Source organism: Balaenoptera physalus (assembly GCF_965194825.1).
Source record: "Balaenoptera physalus genome assembly, chromosome: 19".
NCBI lineage: Eukaryota > Metazoa > Chordata > Mammalia > Artiodactyla > Balaenopteridae > Balaenoptera > Balaenoptera physalus.
Genome location: NC_138900.1, coordinates 11,573,024 through 11,594,583, shown reverse-complemented (window position 1 = coordinate 11,594,583; position 21,560 = coordinate 11,573,024). Strand labels below are relative to the sequence as shown.

General features: G+C 51.2%; 2 protein-coding genes across 2 annotated transcripts in view; one reads left to right on the top strand and one right to left on the bottom strand.

Annotated features, from left to right (window-relative positions):
- Positions 1 to 21,560, bottom strand: part of LOC309649170 (cell adhesion molecule CEACAM1-like) — a 46,219-nt gene that overhangs the window by 13,193 nt on the left and 11,466 nt on the right. The window contains exons 2-3 of the mRNA XM_082438878.1: positions 15,952 to 16,115; positions 12,811 to 12,984 (exon numbers count right to left, since the gene is read on the bottom strand). The gene's annotated coding sequence lies outside the window, so the exon portion shown is untranslated. The remainder of the gene's footprint in view (positions 1 to 12,810; positions 12,985 to 15,951; positions 16,116 to 21,560) is intronic.
- CD177 (CD177 molecule) lies at positions 10,783 to 17,480 on the top strand (the record flags this gene model as incomplete). The annotated part of the gene is made up of 10 exons (XM_082436186.1): positions 10,783 to 10,891; positions 10,966 to 11,106; positions 11,352 to 11,534; positions 12,282 to 12,401; positions 12,564 to 12,680; positions 15,620 to 15,760; positions 16,477 to 16,662; positions 16,799 to 16,933; positions 17,200 to 17,384; positions 17,463 to 17,480. Exons 1-10 carry the CDS (start codon positions 10,846 to 10,848, stop codon positions 17,478 to 17,480), a joined length of 1,272 nt encoding a protein of 423 aa, XP_082292312.1. The 5' UTR covers positions 10,783 to 10,845.

Here is a 21,560-nt window from a genome sequence, read left to right as displayed (position 1 = left end):
AGTCCGGGTTCAAAGGCCTGAAACAAGGAGGGCTGATGTCCCAGGGCAGGAGAAGACGTGTGTCTCAGCTCAAGCAGAGAACAAATTCTTCTTTCTTCTATCTTTTTGTTCTATTCAGGCCCTCAGTGGATTGGAAGAAGCCCATTCACTTTGGCGAGGGCCATCTTCACTCAGTACACCAATTCAAATCATATTCTCTTCTGGAAACACCCTCACAGAAACACACAGAAATAACGTTTTACCAGCTATCTGGGCATCCCTTAGACCTGTCAAGTTGAACATTAACCACCGCAGTGCCCTTTCATGAAGAAGGAAGAGCTAGTTGGCTCTCTTTCAGTCATGTGAGGATACAATGAGAAATGTACCATCTGCAGCCCAGTAGAGGGCCCTCACCAGAACCTGATCACACAAGCACCCTGATCTGGGACTTCCAGCCTCCAAAACTGTGAGAAATAGTTCTGTTCTTTTTTTTTTTTAATCCATGAAGGTTTTTATTTATTTATTTTTATGGCTGTGTTGGGTCTTTGTTTCTGTGCGAGGGCTTTCTCTAGTTGTGGCAAGTGGGGGCCACTCTTCATTGTGGTGCGCGGGCCTCTCACTATTGCGGCCTCTCTTGTTGCGGAGCACAGGCTCCAGACGCGCAGGCTCAGTAATTGTGGCTCACGGGCCTAGTCGCTCCGCCGCATGTGGGATCTTCCCAGACCAGGGCTTGAACCCGTGTCCCCTGCATTGGCAGGCAGATTCTCAACCACTGCACCACCAGGGAAGCCCCAATAATTCTGTTCTTGATAAGCCATGATATTTTGTTATAGCAGCTCAAACTGACAGTGACACCTGGCCACCAACACCAAGGGCATTGTGACCTGAACTGCACATCACACACTGGATGCAGTCAAGCTACCGAACCATGATGTTGGGCACGCTCAGCAGCGTCCACCATCTGTGGAAAAGGTGTGTTTGAGATCAGGCTCAAGCAGGAATGGAGGGCACAGGTGGACACCCCAGCAGGTGGCTCAGGCACCCATGGCACCCACTCCTCCTGCCTCTTCCCCCACCCACACCTATGAGCTCATGGGGATTCCCTGTGATCTGTTTACAGAGGACAGAAAGCACAGACTAGGTGTATGGATGGAACTGCAGTGTGGGCTGGCGCCAGGCAGAGGTGGGTAGCTGCTGTGTTAGCACTCGCACATGTGGTCCTGAAAGAGTGATGTAAGGAAATCCTTCAGGGGGCAAAACTTCAGGGGTCCACTTTGTGGGCGGGAGAGAGGTCCTCAAGCCCACTTCTGCATGGACCCCTGGTGAGCCATTTGGTCAAGGACTTGGTAAGAATAAAAGCATCAAATGAAGACACGGAGGATATGTGGATGGTCCTCTGGGGATGGGCACAGAGGGTGAAGATGTTCATGTCCCACACGAATGCCCACCAGAACCCATGCCCTGAGCAGGAGTCTCTTGGTACCCAGTGAGCAGTGTCAGGCGGCTTCCCTGCCATCAGTGCTTGCACACTGGGCCCATGTGCAAAGTGGCTATGTGGGTGGTGGAGGCTCTGGTTTTGGATAGACAGCAGCGAGTGATCTTGACACAGGATCTTATTTCCCTGCCCAGAAATTGAACTTGAGTAGCCTGGATGAAAACCAGGAATCCTAGCCCCTAGTCCACCGGGGGGGGGCTAGAGACTAGAAGTGAAGTTGCCCTGGCTCTTGCCCTGTGGTAACAAGAATGTTTCAAATAGGCAAAAACTGCAAAAACAGGTACAAAGTTTGTAATTAACAACACAGCACAACATGTGGGAGAGCACACAGAGAAACAGTTTATTTATATAAGACAAGCTAGGCAGAAATACACACCAGGAGAGAAAGGGTGTGGGCAGAGCACAGTAAAGAAGCTGTTAAATCATTTATAGAGGGCAGTTCTTCTGCGCCTTTGTTCTCCTCTAGCCAATTATCTCGCTTCTTTTCCCACATCTGACCTGCCCTAGGACCCTTCCCAATAGGCGTGCACATCTTTTTGCCGAGATGGATTCCAGCACAGAGGTTGATGAGAGGTTTGACAACACTTATTTATGGGGTGGCGCCCCCTCCCTGACCCTGAGGAGGCTTCCTGCGCATGTGCAGACAGGGAAGGTTTTCCTGACCTCAGGAGTGATAGATGTGGTCATCTTATCTCTTTACTCCAGCAGAGCTCAGCTCCTGCCACTAACTTTGTCGTTGAAGTGTGTAGGGAAAACAAAGCTCAAATTTACTCCTCTCGACAAACTCTAGCTGCTCTGTCCAGGGCTCATCTATCTCCTACCTCAGCTCCCCACAGAGACAACAAATGGGTTAACTCTCCCCAAGGTGACCTGGCTGTTGACTGTACTCAGTGCCCAAACCAACAGAGGCAGAGGCCAACTCTAAGCCTGTTATGGCGTCTTTCTACAGCAGGACTACCCAGGACACACCCCACCCTCGAGGGGACTGAGCTTTCTCCCCACAGGGATAAATACACACTGTGGGTTCTGATTTGCCTTCCTCGGACTCAATGCTTCTGTCAGCCCTGCCATTTGGGAACTTAGAAGACGTCTGTTCTATTGCTACAGTATCCCATGAAGTATTGCTTCCAGCTAGAGGACATATTTTAAGGCAAAGGAAGTGAAGCAATTAACTCCCATCCATGGAGCTCACTGATCTTCCAGGTGCCCCACTACACAGAGACAGCTGACCTATCGGAAGGGTGGAATGGCCGTGATGGTTGATGAGGGCACCGGGTGAGAGAAGGTACCCTGCCGCCCAACAGGAGATGCTGTATGTCTTGAACCAGTGGCCAGTCCATCGTGTCACCTCCCCCAGAGCCAGAATGCAGGGGTCCATGAATCAGGGGAGGATAAGGGAGTGTCCCCTCCCACTAGTACACCTAACAACCCGCTTAAGGAATTTTTGCTCCTGGTCTCTGTGACCTCGGGCTTGGTGTGGGTGAGGGACCCCATCAGAGCTCTAATCAACTGGAAGCCAGGACTGCCCCCTTGCCATTCTGTGCACCTCGTGCTGCTGAAACAACAGGCAGAGACGAGAGCCACTCTGCTGATGGCCAGAGGGAACCTGACCACCGGAGGGAGGCTGGGTTGCTGGATCAAGGAGGACCATGTTTGGAAGCCAGGGGATGCGTTGGGGGTAATATCTCCTTGGCCGGTGGCCCTGTTCAGCAGAAAGTGGCCAAGAGCCAATAAAGACAAGACCATTGAAGACTTACTTCCCTTAAGAATGAAGATTTGTGTCACACCAGTTGTCCAGAGGAGGTGTTGGCAGGTGGTAAGAGAACACAGAATGGATGGTAAGAGAGGGCAGCTCTGATCACCACCAGCTACACAGTCAGGACCTTTTCATCTTCGTCATAGGCTGTTTTTCCCCATCTTCCTCTCACTGTGGTACATGAAGAACTGGTTGTCTAACGCTGTGGGTGTGTGACCCATTGTCATTAGCACAATACGGTTCTATGATTAAGTAACGGATGGGAATTGTGTCTTCTGTATTGAGCACTCTGATTTTCATCCGGACAAAGGAAAGGGGTGACTGCTGGACACTTTCTGTTTCCTTCTTCAAATTCACTCTCCCTTTCTCCCCCTGCCCTGTGCTGTGGGGACTGTCAGTGGGATCTCCTGCCTTCCAGCTGGGTTCAGTCAATGGGGAGACCCAACAGGAGACCAGAGGGACCACAGTGAGTGAGGTTGGGGTATTAATTCCCCAGCTCCCTCCCTGTAGTGTTGCTGTGGGCTGGATGGATTTTTCAGCCTGAAGTTGGAGTTCCTGTCAAGTAGCCCTCTCCAGAGAGGATTCTCTCTATGTCTCTGTCTTGCAACTCCTCAGTGTTCCAGTACAGAAACCCAGTGATATCAGCACCAGGAAACTGCTCTCACCCTTGTGTCTCCACAACAGTCACACACCCTTGCCAATTATCTCATTTTCAATCTCTTCTCAGGTTGTGCAGGTGGAATGAGTCCCCTTTTGTGCTGGGGCTCTGACCGCTAGGTAGAATCCATATTGGTGTAGTGTACCTTCACCTCCCAGGTCGTGGTGATGGGCAAATACCTTTGACTGCAGCACCCTGAAGGCTCTGCTACCATTGGAGCTGGAATGGAGATGTGCACCCGACCAGTGAAGGACAGCCTTCAGATGGTGACTCTCTCTCTGGTTTCTTTTCTTTCCCCTGTGCCAAACCTCTGGGTGTCCTGCCCTATACCTTACATAGAGAAATCCTGTCATTGTGGGAAAAGATGGTGTCTTTATCATCAGACGCATATGACCACTCCCTAAAAGTTTCTCCTACAGGGTGAGTTTAGCTGCTCCTCAGTCCTCTCATATAGTTAGTTATGACCTCATAACTGGGACGCTGACCTAGATGGAAGGACCAGGGAAGACTTTCCTGAAGACAGACATCTAGTGGAGAATGACCCAGACAGAGTTAACCTAGAGCTCACAAAGGGGCAGAAATGCATTCCGGGCAGAGGACACAGCATGTGCAAAGGCCAGGGGGTAGGGAAGTTGAGTGAAGTAAATGAGTTCAACTGACTCATTTGGGTGATTAAATGAGCTAAGACGCCTGAAGTGCCCAGTATGCAGTGAGTGCCACATAAAGGCCAACAGTTATTATTATTGCACACCAGCGGGCACACATCCAGCGTCTACCTATTTGGAAGTAGCAGTAATAGAGGAACAATATTCTCTCCTCCTGGCTACACAGGCAATCCATAACATCAAGCCTCGATTACAGCTCTACTGAGGTATAATGGACAGGCAAGAAACCACACGTATTTAAGGTACACAGTTTAATGAGTTTTGATGTGCATACACACCCCATAAGGTCATCACCACAGTTGAGACAGTGAACGTATCCATTCCACCCAAAAGTTTCCACACGAGCCTTTGTAATCCCTCCCTCTGCACTAGGCCCCACCCCCCCAGTACCCAGGCAACCATTTACCTTCTTTCACTTACAATAGATTAGTTTGCACTTTCTAGAATTTATATAAATGGAATGTTATCGTATGTTCTCTTTTTTCATCTGGCTTCTTTCATTCAGTATAATTTTTTTATTGAGATGAAATTCACATAACATAAAATAAACCATCTTAAAGTGAACAATTCCGTGGCATTTAATGCAGTCGCAATGTTGTATGACCACCACCTCTATCTAGTTCTAAAACATTTTCATCACTTCCAAATAAAACTCTGTACCCATTAAGAGGTTGCTCTCCATTCCCCCGTCCCCCAACCCCTGGAAACCACCAATTATGTCTCTATGGATTTACTTATTCTGAATATTTCATATAAATGAATCATACAATATGTGACTTTTTGTGTCTGGCTTCTTCCACTCCTAGGTATATACTCAAAAAAATTGAAAACTGATACTCAAATACATGTACACATGTTATAGCAGCACTATTCACAATAGCCAAAAGGTGGAAATGGCCCAAATGTCTATCAATGGGTCAATGGATAAACAAATTCTGGTATAAACATACATTGGAATATTATTCAATCACAAAAAAGAATGATGTACGGATACATGCTACAACATGGATGAACCTCATAAATATGCTAGGCAGAATCATTTTGAAGTTCATATTCAAATTTTTGCATGTATCAATAGCTCATTCCTATTTATGGCTGAGTAATATTTCATGGTGTGGTTATATCACAGTTTGGTTGCATTGTTTCCCAGTTTGGGGCTATTACAAATAAAGCTACTGTTAACATTCATATGTCTTCATGTGTCTTTATTTGGACATATGCCTCATATGCCTTTATTTCTGGGAAAGCTATTGCAAAACATCTATTTAACAAAGGACTCGCAACTAGAATATACAAAGCGCTTACAACTTAATAAGAAGACAATAAAAAAATGGGCAAAATATTTGAACAGGCACTTCACCAACGAAGATACACGGATGGTGAATAAGCACGTGGAAAGATGATCGATAGCATTAGTCACTAGAAAAATACAAAATAAAGCTACAATGAAAAAAAAAAAGCTACAATGAGATACCACCACGGAACTCTTAGAATGGCTAAAAGGGAAAAGATTGACTATACCAAGTATTGGCAAGGATGTGGAGAAACCGGAACCTCTCACACACTGCTGGTGGGGAATGTAAAAATGGCACAACCCCTCTGGAAAATAGTCTGGCAGTTTCTTAAAACCTTAAGCATATGCCTACCATGTGACTCAACAATTCCATTCCATTTCTATATTACTTTAGTTAAAGTGAGGTCAAGTGGAATTATCTTGAAAGATTTTTGCCTGACAACTGATGTTATTGATGAAGGTGAGTGCATTCTCAGCTCAAACCACTGTGGGTGTACGTTGCTTGGTGGCTTCTAGGAAAGATGGCTTTCTCCACAGTGCTGTAAACACTAAGATGTTAGTCCTGCCGCTGCCGTGTTGGACTTTTATCCTTCCCTGTTTCTTCTTCCTGTATGGTGAAAAGATTGAAAACCATGCCTCATTTTACTTAGGAGGAGATTGAAGGCAAGAAAGAGGAAGTAAATTGTTCAGATCAGAGTGAAACAATGTCTGGTCTAGAATCTCAGCCTCTTTACTAAAAGCTCACAATTTCCAGGTATTACAGCTCCCCTTCTCCTTACACACTAGGAATATTGTTTTTCCAAAACGGAACTCCAAGTCAAAGGACTTGGAAGGTTTAGTGTGAGATTGGCTTCCAAAGGGTTAATCTATCCACCGTGCCTCCAGCGCTGGAGGATATTGACCGGAGTCAATGCCAGTAGTTGCATTCGATTTTTACTTGTTTTTGTTCCTCTGGTGAGTACAGAAAGGCCGATAGAGATATTTAAGTGTAACTTTTCATCACACGCTCCGGATCCCCTCCTCTTTATAACATAAGGTCCTATACTGTAATCTGAATGTGAACTGTTTTGCCATACGAATAATTTTTCTTTGCTGGAGAAAACTGGGTGCTTGGCAGATGAGACTGGAAATGTATCATTCAGATGACTCGACCATCTTTGGGGAGCTTTGGTGCAGCGGGACAGAGTGCAGGTTGCTGGGAAGGCCTGGGCTCCCGGATGCTGCCACCATTTCCTGATTCTGTGACTCAAGGGCTCATTCTCCCTTGTCAGGGCTGTTTCCCACTTCATGAGGTGGGTTAATAGCATCAGCTCTGAGGGATGAGCCACCTGAGTGGAAGGGCTTTGCATAATGGGCAGCGCAGGGCAGGTGGAGAAGCTCGACCCAAGTGTAATCTGTGTCGAAAAGGGAGGATTCTCTGGAAATGGTGTGTACAAGGAAATAAAAGGGTCTTATTGGTGGAGACTGGGATGTTCACATGGTCACTTATTAATTAGCCAATAACGCGACAAACTGACATTACGAACCTCTGGATGTGACGCACTAGAAAAGACGCAACATCACCCAGGTAGAATATTGTCATCAACAACTAAAATGACTCTCATCCTGCAGAAACAGAGAAACCCAGGTTGTAGAGACCCAGAGGCGATGTACTTGTTCCTCCCAGCATTCAGGGAGTCTCGGGGCAAAGAAAGTGTCTTTGTTGGAAATAAACATGGAAGAAGCCCCACCCAAGCGCTAGAGGGTCTGCTTTGTCCTCTATAGGTAAATATCGCAGCACATTCTGGCATGACCCAGGCTTCTCATACCTGCTGAACCCATTGGCCAGTTCTGAAGGAGAAAGCAGAATGAGTCGGCCAAAGTGTGGACTGAGGGGCCCAGAATTGATTTTAGCTCAGCCAGAGCCTGAAACAGAGGTCTTGGCAAGCTCCTTTCCCTCTTTTAGTTTCTGGATCCTTTTCTACAAGAGGCACAAGGAATAGTTGCAATTGTCGCTCCTAACAGGGAGAGGAAAGGAATGGGAAGGGAAGGGAAGGAAAAGGAAGGGTAGGGAAAAGAAAAGAACCAGTACTGGTAATGCTACAAGTGGATGTCTTGGAGCACTTAGCACAAGAAGAATCTCTGTCTCAGGCTCTTCTTCTAGGACATCCATCCCAAGGAAAGCACTTCCTGGCTGTGTGTATTAAAAATTCTAGTAGTTGAAACAGATATATTATCAAACTAAATTTCTGTGGTTTAACATAATAGATGTTTATTTCTCATTTGTATCACATTTACTTGATGGACTATTTGAGGAAGGAGGTGGCACTCCTGCTTTGTAACCACTCAGGTTCAAAAGTGACACCAGTCATTTCTGCCCACGTTCCATTGGTGGGAACTAGTCACATGGTTCACTTAGAGGCAAGGGAGGCTGGGAAATGTAATTCCCCGCTAGGCAGTTGCCACTTAGTAACATCTTTACACCCTGAAGGGAGCATGGATCTTTGGTGGGCAGTTATCTCTGCCACATTGTGTGACCTTGGGCAAGTTATTTAACTCCTTTGGGGCTCAGTTTCTTTAACTATAAAATCAAGCTATTAATAGAATCTCCCTCAGGGTATGAGTCATGATTCTATGAGTTGAAACAAAAAGTGCTTGGACTAGGGTTGGAACAGAGTAAAGGCTCCTAATATTAACTATTTTTATCATTTGTTGAGAACCTACTTTGGGTTATATACAGATATTAATCCTCACCACAACCCATGAGGTGCAGGTAATCATTACAGCTACTTTACAGAAGAGGAAAGTTCAGAGAGGGGAAGTAAATGACCCAAGGCTACACAATCACGGAGCAACGGAATCCGGTCTGGTAGCAAACAGTTTTACACACCAAGGACTGTCAGACCTTTTGCTAAACAGCCCCACATCCAGACTTTGCATTAGTCACTTGAAATATACCGGACTCCCAGAAAGATTGCCTTAATAACCCGACTTAGCCCTACATTGCTGGGCCCCTGCCAGCCTTTCCTCCCTCATCTTCTATCACTCTCCCTCTTACCCACCATAGTCTAGCCATTTGCTTTCTTTCTAACCTTCATATAAGCCAAGCTTGATGCCACCTCAGGGCCTTTGTACCTGCTTTTACCTCTGCCTGGAATGCTCTTCCTGCCTGTCTTTCCACGGCAAGCTTTTTCTTTTCATTCTGCTCTCAGCTCAAATGTCACCTCCTCAGGGAGGCCCTCCCTGATCCCAGCTCAGTCACTCACTTTCACATCACCTGGTTTTCACTCTCTGCCCAGCACCCAGCACCATTTGTGTTTTTTTTTTTGGTGCTCATGTATTTGTTTAGTGTCTGTCTCTCTCACTAGACTGTGAGTTCAACAAAAGCAGTGGCTTCATTCTTATTGGTTTTCCTGATTCCCCAGAAATTAGGACAGTACCAGACACAGACTCCAGCCTGGTAAATATCTGTTGACTAAAATCAGACATTTAATTGATGGCCTATGACCTTATGTGCCTCTTTGCCCACCCTTCCTTCTCTTCTTCCAGGGACATTGCTTCAGGCCACACACAACTCCAGAGGGCACCATTCACACAGCAACAATGTGGATCACTGGGGAGGGGGTGATGTTTCTTTAGTGCACAACCTATACAAATGTGGTGATGGCACTGTTGCATCCTTCCTTCCTTCCTTCCTTCCTTCCTCCCTCCCTCCCTCCCTCCTCTCCTTCCTTTCCTTCCGTCCTTCAATAAATATTTATTGAGCACCTATGCTATTCCATGTTAGTAGTGGAGACACAGTGGGAGATGAGAGGAACGTGCCTCTGTCCATGGAGCAAATTTTAAACTTGCAAACCCGAAGAAAAATACAATGTATAAAGATGTTGAAATAAACATATAATTGCAAGTTTCATGTTCATTTCTCTTTGTCCTCTACTATTGTTCTCACTCTTTTCTCCCTTTCCCCTCTCTTTCTCACACACCCACATCTGGCCTCTGCAGCCACCAACAGACACCCCTGATTCTTCCCTGTCTCCCTCCTACCCAGCATGCTAGAGCTGGTTTGTGCAGGTTTGCAAAAGCCGATTGTTAAATATTTAGGAATTTTGCGAACTGGTTGTTAAATGATTGGTAGCTTAAAATCAGACATGGTAGGAGTATTTACACCATAGAAATAGGCCGATGTTACGAGGCAGGGTTTGTTGATGCTGTTTTTCTGAAAAGCTGGTCTTCTAGCACACCACTGTTCCATCTATTTCTGGCAAAGACACTGTGCTTTGCCGAGGAATATCCGAATTCTTTGACAGAGAGTCAGTCTCTACCCCTCCCCCCACCCCACCATTCCTCAGCTCGCTCCTGGGTGGCGGGGAGATGGAGATTCCAGGGCCTGTGTTGTGCTGGGAGGGGAGAGAACAGTAGAAGAAGAGAAAGCATGAGGGAAGTAAGTGAAAAAGAGAATAAGAAGGACGGCAGTATAGAAAGGAAAGAGAAAGAAAAGGGAAGTGGGAGGGGGGCAGAGGTTAGGATAGGGATAGAGTAAGGACCAGCCAAGACTCACCTCACTGTCTTCACAGGCACTTGGGCCATTTCCTCACTTGGGGCCAGAAGGTGGCCAAGTTGCTATGAGGTGAGGAAACCGCCTTCACAAACTGCCCTGAAACAGGATGTGCGTGGGGACCCACACAGCTGGGCTCTGGAGGAAAGAGGGCTGGGGATCTGGACCAGTGAGGTCTAGGAGCCAGGATGCCTCAGTCTCTAAGTGTGGAGGGGCCGGGGGCCCAGACTCCTGGGTCTGGGGAAAGAGGGAGGACCCAGACTCCCCCCTCGACCTCACTCCCCAACCCTCCAGCCCCCACCCTCCCCCACCCCTGCTGCCTCGAAGGTGTTGAGACTCAGAGGGAGGCCCAGGCCCCATTTAGCAAGTCCCTGCCCTCCCCACCCCTTTCCTGGACTGCCTTGTGTGAGGCGAGATATAAAAAGGAGGAAAGAGCAGGAGGGAGGGTTCCAGCTGCCCTGATCATGAGCCCTGCCCTGCTGCTGGCCCTCCTGGGCATCACCGTGCCCCGTGAGTGAGGACCCCAGACGGGAGGGGAGTCCCCTGGAGGATGCGCTAAGACTGATTGGCTCTTCCCATCTCAGGAGTGCAGGCCCTGACCTGCTACTGGGGGACACTGGTGTCCGTGAGGAACGCGTCGGAACTGCCCCTCCAGTGGACGACTAGCCAGGAACACTGTGAGGACGGCTGGAGCTGCCAGGAGGTTCTGATGCTGATGGAGAACGGTAAGGAGGGCCCGTGGGCCCCCGCCTGCCTCCCACCCTCCCCTGTGCACAGACGCTCCCAGCGCCCCCGGTCCTACCGGCATTCTGTGACAAACTCGAAAGCCTGCTCCCCCCAGGACCAGGAGCTGTCCCCTCCTCAGCTGCCCGGGGGCCTCCTCTGCTGCCTCTCACCCCAGAGCACGAGGCACATCCGCCCCCTGGTCATGACCTCACCCCGGCCTGTCTCTCTCTCTCTCTCGGTCCAGGACCCCACGTGTACGTGGTGCTCATCAAGGGCTGCACCCAGGCAGCCGATCACGAGGCCCTCGTCACCCAGCACAGGGCAGGCCCCGGCCTGTCCATCGCCTCCTACACCCGGGTGTGCCGGGAGAACCTGTGCAACCATCTCTCCACCAGCCTCCCTCTCTGGGCCCCGCCCCTACCCACAGGTGCCGGAGGGAGAGGAGGAGGGTGGTTGGGAGGAGGGAAGCCACGGGGCTGAGGGGTTGGGGTGAGCACACAGGGGATGCTTTAGAATCCCTCCCTGCCCACCCTCCCCAGCACCCCCTCCCCGAGCACAGCTTCTTCCAACAGTCCTGGAGCAGAAAACTGGACCGATTTTCCCATGTTCGACCACCCACCTCCGGCTCTGGCTCTGGCCCTGACCTGGCGCCAGCTCCTTCTTTCCATCCCATTGGATTTGGTTCACGCGTGTTCTAGTGAGGGTTCTGGCATCTCCTCCTCCTAAGTGAAATTGGCCTGTGACTTCCCATTGTCTTTTTCTGTCTGAGACCATAAATCGGGTTTGGGGCTGTGTTTTGCGTTTCTCTACTCTTTGGCATCTTTTGTGGACACGGGCGTCTTGTCTTCTTGGGCTGTTTAGTGGAACTTGTGGATGAAGCCACTGGGTCCTCCCCGGGCACCCCTCCCCGACTTGTACCACCTCCTGCGCTCAGTCCCGGGCGCCCCTTCCCAGATCTCACGTTCCCTCCCCACCTTGCTCTCTCTCTAGCTCATGTTCCAAATGCCCTGCACCCCAGGCCTTCATGAGAAGAGCTCGAGGAGGGCACATTTGGGGGAGACTAGGGAATTGATTCTTGGGGACCAGCAAAATGGGGGAGGGGGTGGAGGGAAGGCACGTGGTCTGAATTCAGAGCCCTCTCAGTCCTCCCTCCCTTTCCCTGTCATCTCCCCAGCCCTGGGGTCTGTGCGGTGTCCAGTCTGCTTGTCTGCCGAAAGCTGTGGGTCTGCAGCAGAGCTGACCTGTCCCGCCGAGAGCGCACACTGCTACAGTGGGGTCCTCCTGCTCAGTGCTGGTGAGCTGGACCAAGATCTGAGTCTCTGGGGAGGAAAGGGAGCTGAGGTCTGGGACCCGGAGGAGGGTGGGCCTGGCTTCCCAGAGCTGCACCTCCCCCCATGAGGGTTGGATGGTCCCAGCAGCAGTGTCTCTCTCTCTCCCCTTCTCTCACTTTCCACAGGGAGCCTCACCACCCATCTAAAAGTCCAGGGGTGCATGTCCCAAGCAGGCTGCAACCTGCTTAATGGGACTCAGGAAATCGGGCCCATCAATCTGCGGGAGACCTGTGATCCTAAAGGTGAGTGTCATACCCACAAGACCAAACGCCCTGTGCCGCGGCCTCGGGGCATGATGACCCTGTGAAAGGTGGACATCCAAACACATCCCACCAAAGCCAGCAACACGTCATTCAGATATTTATTACTCACTCAGGCAGGTGTGACGTCAGGGATTCTCCCAGTAGGCGCTTCAGGTGAGGGTGCCAGTAAGGTGTCCAGCTCAAGGGGAGACAGAGGGTGCGTGGTCCAGGGGACATTCCTATAGGACAGGAATCCACTGGTGGGTGTTTTAAACGATGCTGGGCCTGGCCAAGTTAGGGCAGCCTGCAGGTGGGAGAGGAGCAGGGCAGCAGGGAGGAAGGTCAGAGGGGCAGGGAGGGTGGGCTGCCTCGGGTGCCACTCTATCCATTGGCTGCAGGAGTGAGTGCAGGTGTGTCTGCTGCTTTCCTTGCTGGGAGTGACTTGCTGCTTCCAATTCTACTTCTCCACACCCCTGATCTTGGGTAACCCTGGGTTTTCCACCTCCCCTTGACCACCCTCACCCATCCCCCACCCATGGTACTGGAGCACCCCAGCAGCCATGCTGCAGAGAAAAAAGATCAGGGAGGATATCAAGGGTGCTTCAGGTGTGACAGGGAAAGTAAGAGCCAAACGGGGACACGGGGAGGGTCCCCACTTCCCCATGGTAACCCAGCCAAACTGGAACACCGGTGGATGAGAGTGGCCTAGAGTGTCTTGATGTGAAGCACCTGCCATGGCGAGGTGGGGAGTGGGGTGAGGAGGGTAGAGGGGCGAAGAGGGGAGTGGGGTCTTAGGAAAGTGGGAGAAGGGTCTTCCCTGTCCGAGCTTCAGGGAGAGAGTTGAGTGAGTTCAGCAAACGTTCCTCTTGCTTGGATCTCTCTGGCTGGACGGGGAGCCTTGAGGACAGGGCCTAGATGTCACTGACACCAGGCTTCCGGCCTTGGGCAGCACAAGGGCTGGCTGAGGATGGGCACCCAGGATGCGTTTGCTGACGTGAGTTTGTACAGGATTCCAAGGTCTCCTGTGGAGACCCCAGAGGACTCAGACCCTGGCCCTGCCCGAAAGGGCTTCCAGGACCGGGAAGGGAGACATCGCAGACACAGATGGTCACGGGGCTGTCATGGAAGTGGGTCTGGGGGGCCTCAGAGGAGGATGATACTAATGTCCTGGGAGGGGCGAATCAGGGAGGGCTTCACAGAGGAAGTGACCTACGAGCCGGGTCTTAAAGATGAGCTGCAGTTTATTCACAGAAGAGGAAAAGGACACGAACAGGCAGAGGAAACAGCATGGACAAAGGCTTGGAGGTGGGGGCAGCCCGCTGGTTTCAAGAGGGGTCCCTCGGCTCTGCCTGAGGAGGGGCTCATCGAGAGGATGGGGTGCAGCTGGGGGTGGTGGGCGATCACAAGTTTTCCAGGTGGACAAGGTGAGTGTGGGCCATGAAGGGAGAGCCGTCCCAAGCAGAAGGAACAGCGGGTGCCAGGCCAAGGAGGCAGGAAATGCCCTGCTGTGTCTTGGGGACGGATATTGTTGGGGGAGCCGAGAGGTAGGCTGGGGGTCCTGGTGGTGGGTCAGGTGTCTGCCCAGCCAGACTGAGGGGCTGGCCTTTCTGCTGAGGGCAGGGGAGCTGTGGAAGGGTGTTGAGCAGAGAAGGACAGAGTCTGAATCTTTCCTTTTCATTAATGCTGGTTTACTCATCGGGCCTTCATCTCTGGGACTAGGTAACATTCATAATCCAGAAGGCGTTTCCGAAACAGATCAGATGCATGCCACACACACCACGCACCATAACGCACACAACACACAATACACGCGGGAGACACAAACACACACACTGTGCCAAGTACACACCACACGTCACATACCGCACACAGGCCTCCTTAAACCTCACACGTCCCGCACACACCACAGACTTCACACACTACACATAGCACATGCCACACCCAGCACACAGACCGCATATCACATGCCACGGACAGCACACACAAACAAAACACAGGTACACGGGACACACCACGCCACACCCATGCAACAAACATACACCACGTACCTCACCAACACACTGTATCACTGTACACACATGCCACACATCACACACCATACACATTTCACACATTCGCATACTACCCCACACACCCCACATACCCACTACACATCCACACACATCCCACATATGCACGCTCCCAAACCACACACGTCACATAAAACACAGCCATTAGGCCACAAATGGATATCCCTAATATATGTCCATATTCTGTTGGCTTTCAGCATCAGAGCCAGATATTGGACGGTGCATTTGCCTTCCCTGGTTAAGTTCAGTTCGGTAGTTTAGCAAATATCTATTGAGCATCGGCAAGGCCAGGCATGAGAAGATGGGGTACAGCAAGATGTCAGGGAGTAAGTGGAGGTGCGGAGCGGGGGCCGGGGTGCCAGGAGGAAATGAGGCAATCCAGGTGAGGCAAGCTCGTTGGGAGGCTTAAACGGGTTAATCCGTGGAAACTAGTCATGGCAGTCGGGCACCTCAGTAAGTGTTGAGTGCACACGAAGCATGTGAGTATTTTTGTTTGGAACATAGGGTTTCTCAGTTAAAAGAAATATGTGGTGTCAGGCTGCCCTCCTCATTTTCCAGATAAGGAGCCCGAGGCCCAGAGAGGGAAGTAGAGATTGGCTCAGGCTAAGGAAGAGCCATCCATCTCTCTCACACCCAAAGGGAGGAACAGCTGTCCCCAGGGGGGGTTGGGAAAAGTCCCTGCGATGTTCCAGCAAAACAGGGTAAAAAATGGGGGTGGGGCTCGGACTTCCTGTGTCCCTTCTAATCTGAGGTCGAGGGACCCAGTGGCTAGGTGGCTTGGAGGGTGAGTCAAGAATGTGATCATCTTCCCAAGCGCAGGACCAGGCAGGTCCCTGAATCACACAGACCCTGGTAATTCTTTCTCCGCAGCTATTCTGACCTGTCATCGGGGGATCATGTTTCGGACTTCTCAAGACCTGACTCAGAAACCTGTCACATGGTCCGCGAATGGGGAGCAGCTGTGTAATCTTGGGGAGGTGTGTCAGGAGACGCTTCTGCTCATAGATGTAGGTGTGTGGGCTGCGCAAGACGGCAAGACCGCCGCACGGGGTCCTGCGTCTCCCTGCCCTGGATTCTGTGCCCTGAACTTCCTGCCAGGTTCCCCTCATGCTTGCAGTTCTAAACCCAATTCTCCCTCTTTCTGCGCCTTGGTTTCCCCTTCTGAAAACTGGGGGCGAGGTGATGGCAATAATAGTACCTACCCTGCTGGGTAGTTGCTAGGCTGTATCCGGTACTCCAGGCAAAGGGCTGAGAGAGCTGGCACAGAGTAACCTCAGTGACTTCATTCAAGGTCTAATGAGCTGCCCGTTGTGTGCCAGGCACTATTTTAGGTGCTGTAGATCCCATCGCATCTGCCTTCTTGCAACTTTACGTGCCAGTGGGGAAGCAGAAAAAAAAAAAGAGTAAGAGATGCGTATGAAGATAAGAGCTATGGAAAGAAATCCAGCAGGGAAAGGAGATCGGGAGAGTGATGTAAAGGTTGTAATTTGCTCTCTGGGGATGCTCTAGTGAGAAGGTGACATTTGAGCAAGAACTGAGAGGTGGCAGAGCTGGAGGAGGACCCAGGCTCTGGCCCCAGTCTTCCCCGCGCCCTCACCAGGACCTGTGCCCCTGTCATCAGAGGATCCACATCCCCCCTCTGCCTGCTGTGTACCGAGGAACCCCTGGCTCTGCCGCCCTCGGAGTCTCCCCTCCCTCCACCCAGCTTTCACTCTGTCACCCCTCAGGACTCAGATCACTCCTGATGGGGAGCAAAGGCTGCAGCAAGGCCAGGACACAGGATTCCCAGGCTATCTCCATACACTCGGGGCCCCCCGGAGTGTTCGTCGCCTCCTTTGCCCGGTTCTGCTCTTCCGACAAGTGCAACTCGGCTACCAGCAGCAGCGTCCTGTTGAACTCCCTCCCTCATCCAGGTGTGGGACCCCGGTGGGCTGGGTGGGACCAGGGGTAGGGAGAGATGGGGCCCCAGAGATACACCCTGGGGCTCAAGGAGGGTGGCTACAGCTAAGAGCAGAGCTGTGTGCCCCCAACCTTCTCTCTGCTCCCCAGCTCCCCCTGCCCCGGGAGACCTGCAATGTCCCACCTGTCTGTCCATCTTTGGATCCTGCACACAAAACTCTGATATTGTGAGGTGTCCTAAGGGCACCAGTCATTGTTACAAGGGTCACATTGCTCTCAGGGGAGGTGAGTGCTGAAGGTCAGGTCCCAAGGATGAAGGGGCTGGGGGCCTGAATTCACTGGTCCTGAGGTGGGAGGCTGCTTGAGATCCTGGCTTACGCGTTTGAGGGTGGACAGGGCTGGGGACCCAGATTTTCTAGGTCGGAGGGAGGAGGGGACTGAGAGCCTGGTCTCTTGGTCTGAGGGCGGAGGGGAGGGTCTAGGATTCCTAGGGTTTAGGAATTTAAGCTGAGGAAATCTGAGCCCTCTCTGACTCGATCTTCACTCTCCAGGTGGGCTGACCTCCCCAGTGAACATCCAGGGCTGCTTGGCCCATCCTTCCAGCTCCTTGCTGAATGGTACCAAGAATATTGGGGTCTTTTCCGTGATTGAGGACCATGATAAAGCTATAGTGATTGAGGACCATGATAAAGTTATACTGCCCGATGGAGCTGCCCCTGCCCCCGACCTGGCTTGGGTGGGAGGGCTGGGACTATCCCTAGCCCTTTGGTGTGGGGCGCCCTCCCTGCTGATCCCATTTCCCCATGATTCTTAGCCCCTGCTGACCCCCTAGCCCCAACCCTCCCTCTGACCTCATAACTAAACAGCCTTGGACACTGAGTTATTTCCCAGTCGTCTACACGAGTTATCACCCACACACACCCCCCGCCCCCACACACTGTATGACCTGACGACAGGGCCTCGGAGCAGCTGAGCTTGCCCTGCGGGAGGGTGGACATTCAGGCAGTGGCCCCGTGTGTGCGATAATAAAGACATTGTCCTTTCCCCCAAATGCTGGGGTTTCTCTACGTGAGGGGAGGGTAGGACTCCCAGAGATCTGGCATGAGGGAGGAGAGGAATCCGGATTCACCATCTCAGACTGTCCTTTACTGATCTGGTCCGCATCCCCATTGGACCCCAATGGGTGGCAGCAGAGCCTTCAGGTTGCTGCAAGCAAAAGTATTTGGGCATCGCCATGACTTGGGAGGTGAAGGTGCACCGGGACCAATGAGGCTTCTATCCCAGTAGCCAGGGCCTCAGCACCAACAGCGGGCTCACCCCACTTGAATAACTTAAGGGTCTGTGTGAAGCAGAGAAACAAGAGGGTTTGCACAGTTTCCTGAGGCTGATATCATTGGGGCTGTTATCATCCTAGGCCTGAAACACTGAGGAGAAGTCATTACCATTACTAGAATCTGGAGGGGGTGGTGTTTAGAGAACGCTGCCTGACAGGATCTCTGATCCCAGGCTGAAAACCCATCCAGCCCACAGTGACACTATAGGGAGGGAGCTGGGGAATTAATACCCCAACCTCACTCAATGTCCTCCCTCTGGTCTCCTGTTGCGTCTCCCCATTGACTGAACCCAGCTGGAAGGCAAGAGATCCCATTGACGGTCCCCACAGCACAGGGCAGGGGGAGAAAGGGAGAGAGTGAATTTGAAGAAGGAAACAGAAAGTGTCCAGCAGTCACCCCTTTCCTTTGTCCGGATGAAAATCAGAGTGCTCAATACAGAAGACACAATTCCCACCCGTTACTTAATCATAGAACCATATTGTGCTAATGACAATGGGTCACACACCCACAGCATTAGGCAACCAGTTCTTCATGTACCACAGTGAGAGGAAGATGGGGAAAAACAGCCTATGACGAAGATGAAAAGGTCCTGACTGTGTAGCTGGTGGTGATCAGAGCTGCCCTCTCCTACCATCCATTCTGTGTTCTCTTACCACCTGTCAACACCTCCTCTGGACAACTGGTGTGACACAAATCTTCATTCTTTTTTTTTTTTTTTTCAAATCTTCATTCTTAAGGGAAGTAAGTGTTCAATGGTCTTGTCTTTATTGGCTCTTGGCCACTTTCTGCTGAACAGGGCCACTGGCCAAGGAGATATTACCCCCAACGCATCCCCTGGCTTCCAAACGTGGTCCTCCTTGATCCAGCAACCCAGCCTCCCTCCGGTGGTCAGGTTCCCTCTGGCCATCAGCAGAGTGGCCCTTGTCTCTGCCTGTTGTTTCAGCAGCACGAGGAGCACAGAATGGCAAGGGGGCAGTCCTGGCTTCCAGTTGATTAGAGCTCTGATGGGGTCCCTCACCCACACCAAGCCCGAGGTCACAGAGACCAGGAGCAAAAATTCCTTAAGCGGGTTGTTAGGTGTACTAATGGGAGGGGACACTCCCTTATCCTCCCCTGATTCATGGACCCCTGCATTCTGGCTCTGGGGGAGGTGACACGATGGACTGGCCACTGGTTCAAGACATACAGCATCTCCTGTTGGGCGGCAGGGTACCTTCTCTCACCCGGTGCCCTCATCAACCATCACGGCCATTCCACCTTTCCGATAAGTCAACTGTCTCTGTGTAGTGGGGCACCTGGAAGATCAGTGAGCTCCCTGGATGGGAGATAATTGCCTCACTTCCTTTGCCTTAAAATATGTCCTCTAGCTGGAAGCAATACTTCATGGGATACTGTAGCAATAGAACAGACATCTTCTAAGTTCCCAAATGGCAGGGCTGACAGAAGCATTGAGTCCGAGGAAGGCAAATCAGAACCCACAGTGTGTATTTATCCCTGTGGGGGGGAAGTTCAGTCCCCTCGAGGGTGGGGTGTGTCCTGGGTAGTCCTGCTGTAGAAAGACGCCATAACAGGCTTAGAGTTGGCCTCTGCCTCTGTTGGTTTGGGCACTGAGTACAGTCAACAGCCAGGTCACCTTGGGGAGAGTTAACCCATTTGTTGTTACCATGTGGAGCCTCCACCGCCCACGTGGCCACTTTGCACGTGGGCCCCGTGTGCAAGCACTGATGCGACAGAAGCCACCTGACACTGTCCACAGGATACCAAGGGTACCCATGCTCAGGGCACGGGTTCTGGTGGGCATTCGTGTGCGACGTGAACATCTTCACGCTCTGTGCCCATCCCCAGAGGACCTTACACATATCCCCCCGTCTTCATTCGATACCTTTCTTCTCACCAAGTCCTTGACCAAGTGGCTCACCAGGGGTCCATGTAGAAGTGGACCTGAGGACCTCTGTCCCTCCCACAAAGTGGATCCCTAAAGTTTTGCCCCCTGAAGGATTTCCCTACATCACTTTTTCAGGACCACACGTGCGAGTGCTAACACAGCAGCTACCCACCTCTGCCTGGCGCCGGCCCACACTGCAGTTCCATCCATACACCTAGTCTGTGCTTTCTGTCCTCTGTAAACAGATCACAGGGAATCCCCATGAGCTCATAGGTGTGGGTGGGGGAAGAGGCAGGAGGAGCGGGTGCCCTGGGTGCCTGAGCCACCAGCTGGGGTGTCCACCTGTCCCCTGATCTCATGCACCCCTTCTCCATGGATGGCAGACACTGCTGTGCGTGCCCAATGTCATGGTTCGGTAGCTTGACTGCACCCAGTGTGTGATGTGCAGTTCAGGTCACAATGCTCTTGGTGTCCCATGGTCAGGTATTCAAACTTTACTGGGTCCCAGTAATAAGCCAGGAGCTGTTTCCCAGATGGAGGATATTTATTTGCAGAAGAAGACATACCTTTGCTCCAAAACCCCAAGGTTCTGCACTATGATTATCCTATTATCTCTTTATGTCACAGAAACTTTCAGGGACCTTGGGTCTCTTGGGTCAGATGACCCGAGGTTCAGAGCAGCTAGGTTTCCAGTCTGAACCTGCATCAGAGCCCTTTCCTGCTCTACGATCCACTCAAAACTGGCAGTCTTATGGGTTCCCTCACAAATGAGTAGCAGTAGTATGTCAAAATGTGCTACATCCCCCCAGCCAACTCCTAAAGGACTGATCTCTTTTGTAAAGGGAGCCACACAAGGTGTAGCAAATTGTCTCTCAGTTTAGAAGGAATATTGAGACCTGCCTCAGACCTATAGTCCCCTAGGACTTACACCAGTGTGATGGGGTGAGGAGTAGATGACGCACAGTTTATCCTCCACCCTGTGGCCACAGGGCATCTTCTGTCTCAGAGGTTCTTCTGCCACCACAGCGCTCTCGATGTCCCCTCCTCTGTGTATTTCTTAATGCCTTCCCATGGGATAGGATAAGGAGGCTGCACAAGATGGACTTTTTCCAGCTTCCCCTGGTCCCCAAACTTGGGACTCTGTTTCTCTCCAATACGCTGGAGAAGTTCTAGCACTGAGTCCAGATAGTAACTCACTAACCTAGCAGGCTCAAAATGATATTCCCAGATGCTTGAACCAACACCTTCAATCCTGTATCCCATGTGAAAGAATTTGGCCCCATGAAGCCTTTCTCTTGGTCCTATTTGGTCTCACACCCTTAGAATCTGTATCAGCCAGGGTCCAGGCAGCCATCAGGAACCACACACCAATTTTAAAGGGGAAAGTATTTTGGTTTTGGTTTTTGGTTTTTGGGTGTTTTGTTTTGGCCACGTGGCATGCGGGATCTTAGTTCCCCGACCAGGGATCGAACCCAGTTAATATAAAGAATCATTAGTGAATTCCCTGGCGGCCCAGTGGTCAGGGGGTCAGGACTCCGTGCTTCCACTGCAGGGGGCACTGGGTTCAGTCCCCAGTCGGGGAACTAAGATCCCGCGGCGCGACCAAAAAAGAAAGAAAATCATTAACTAGTAACAGGGGATGAGGATTAAGAGGGGATGGGTTACTAAGGGGTAAAGAAGGGTAAAGAGAACT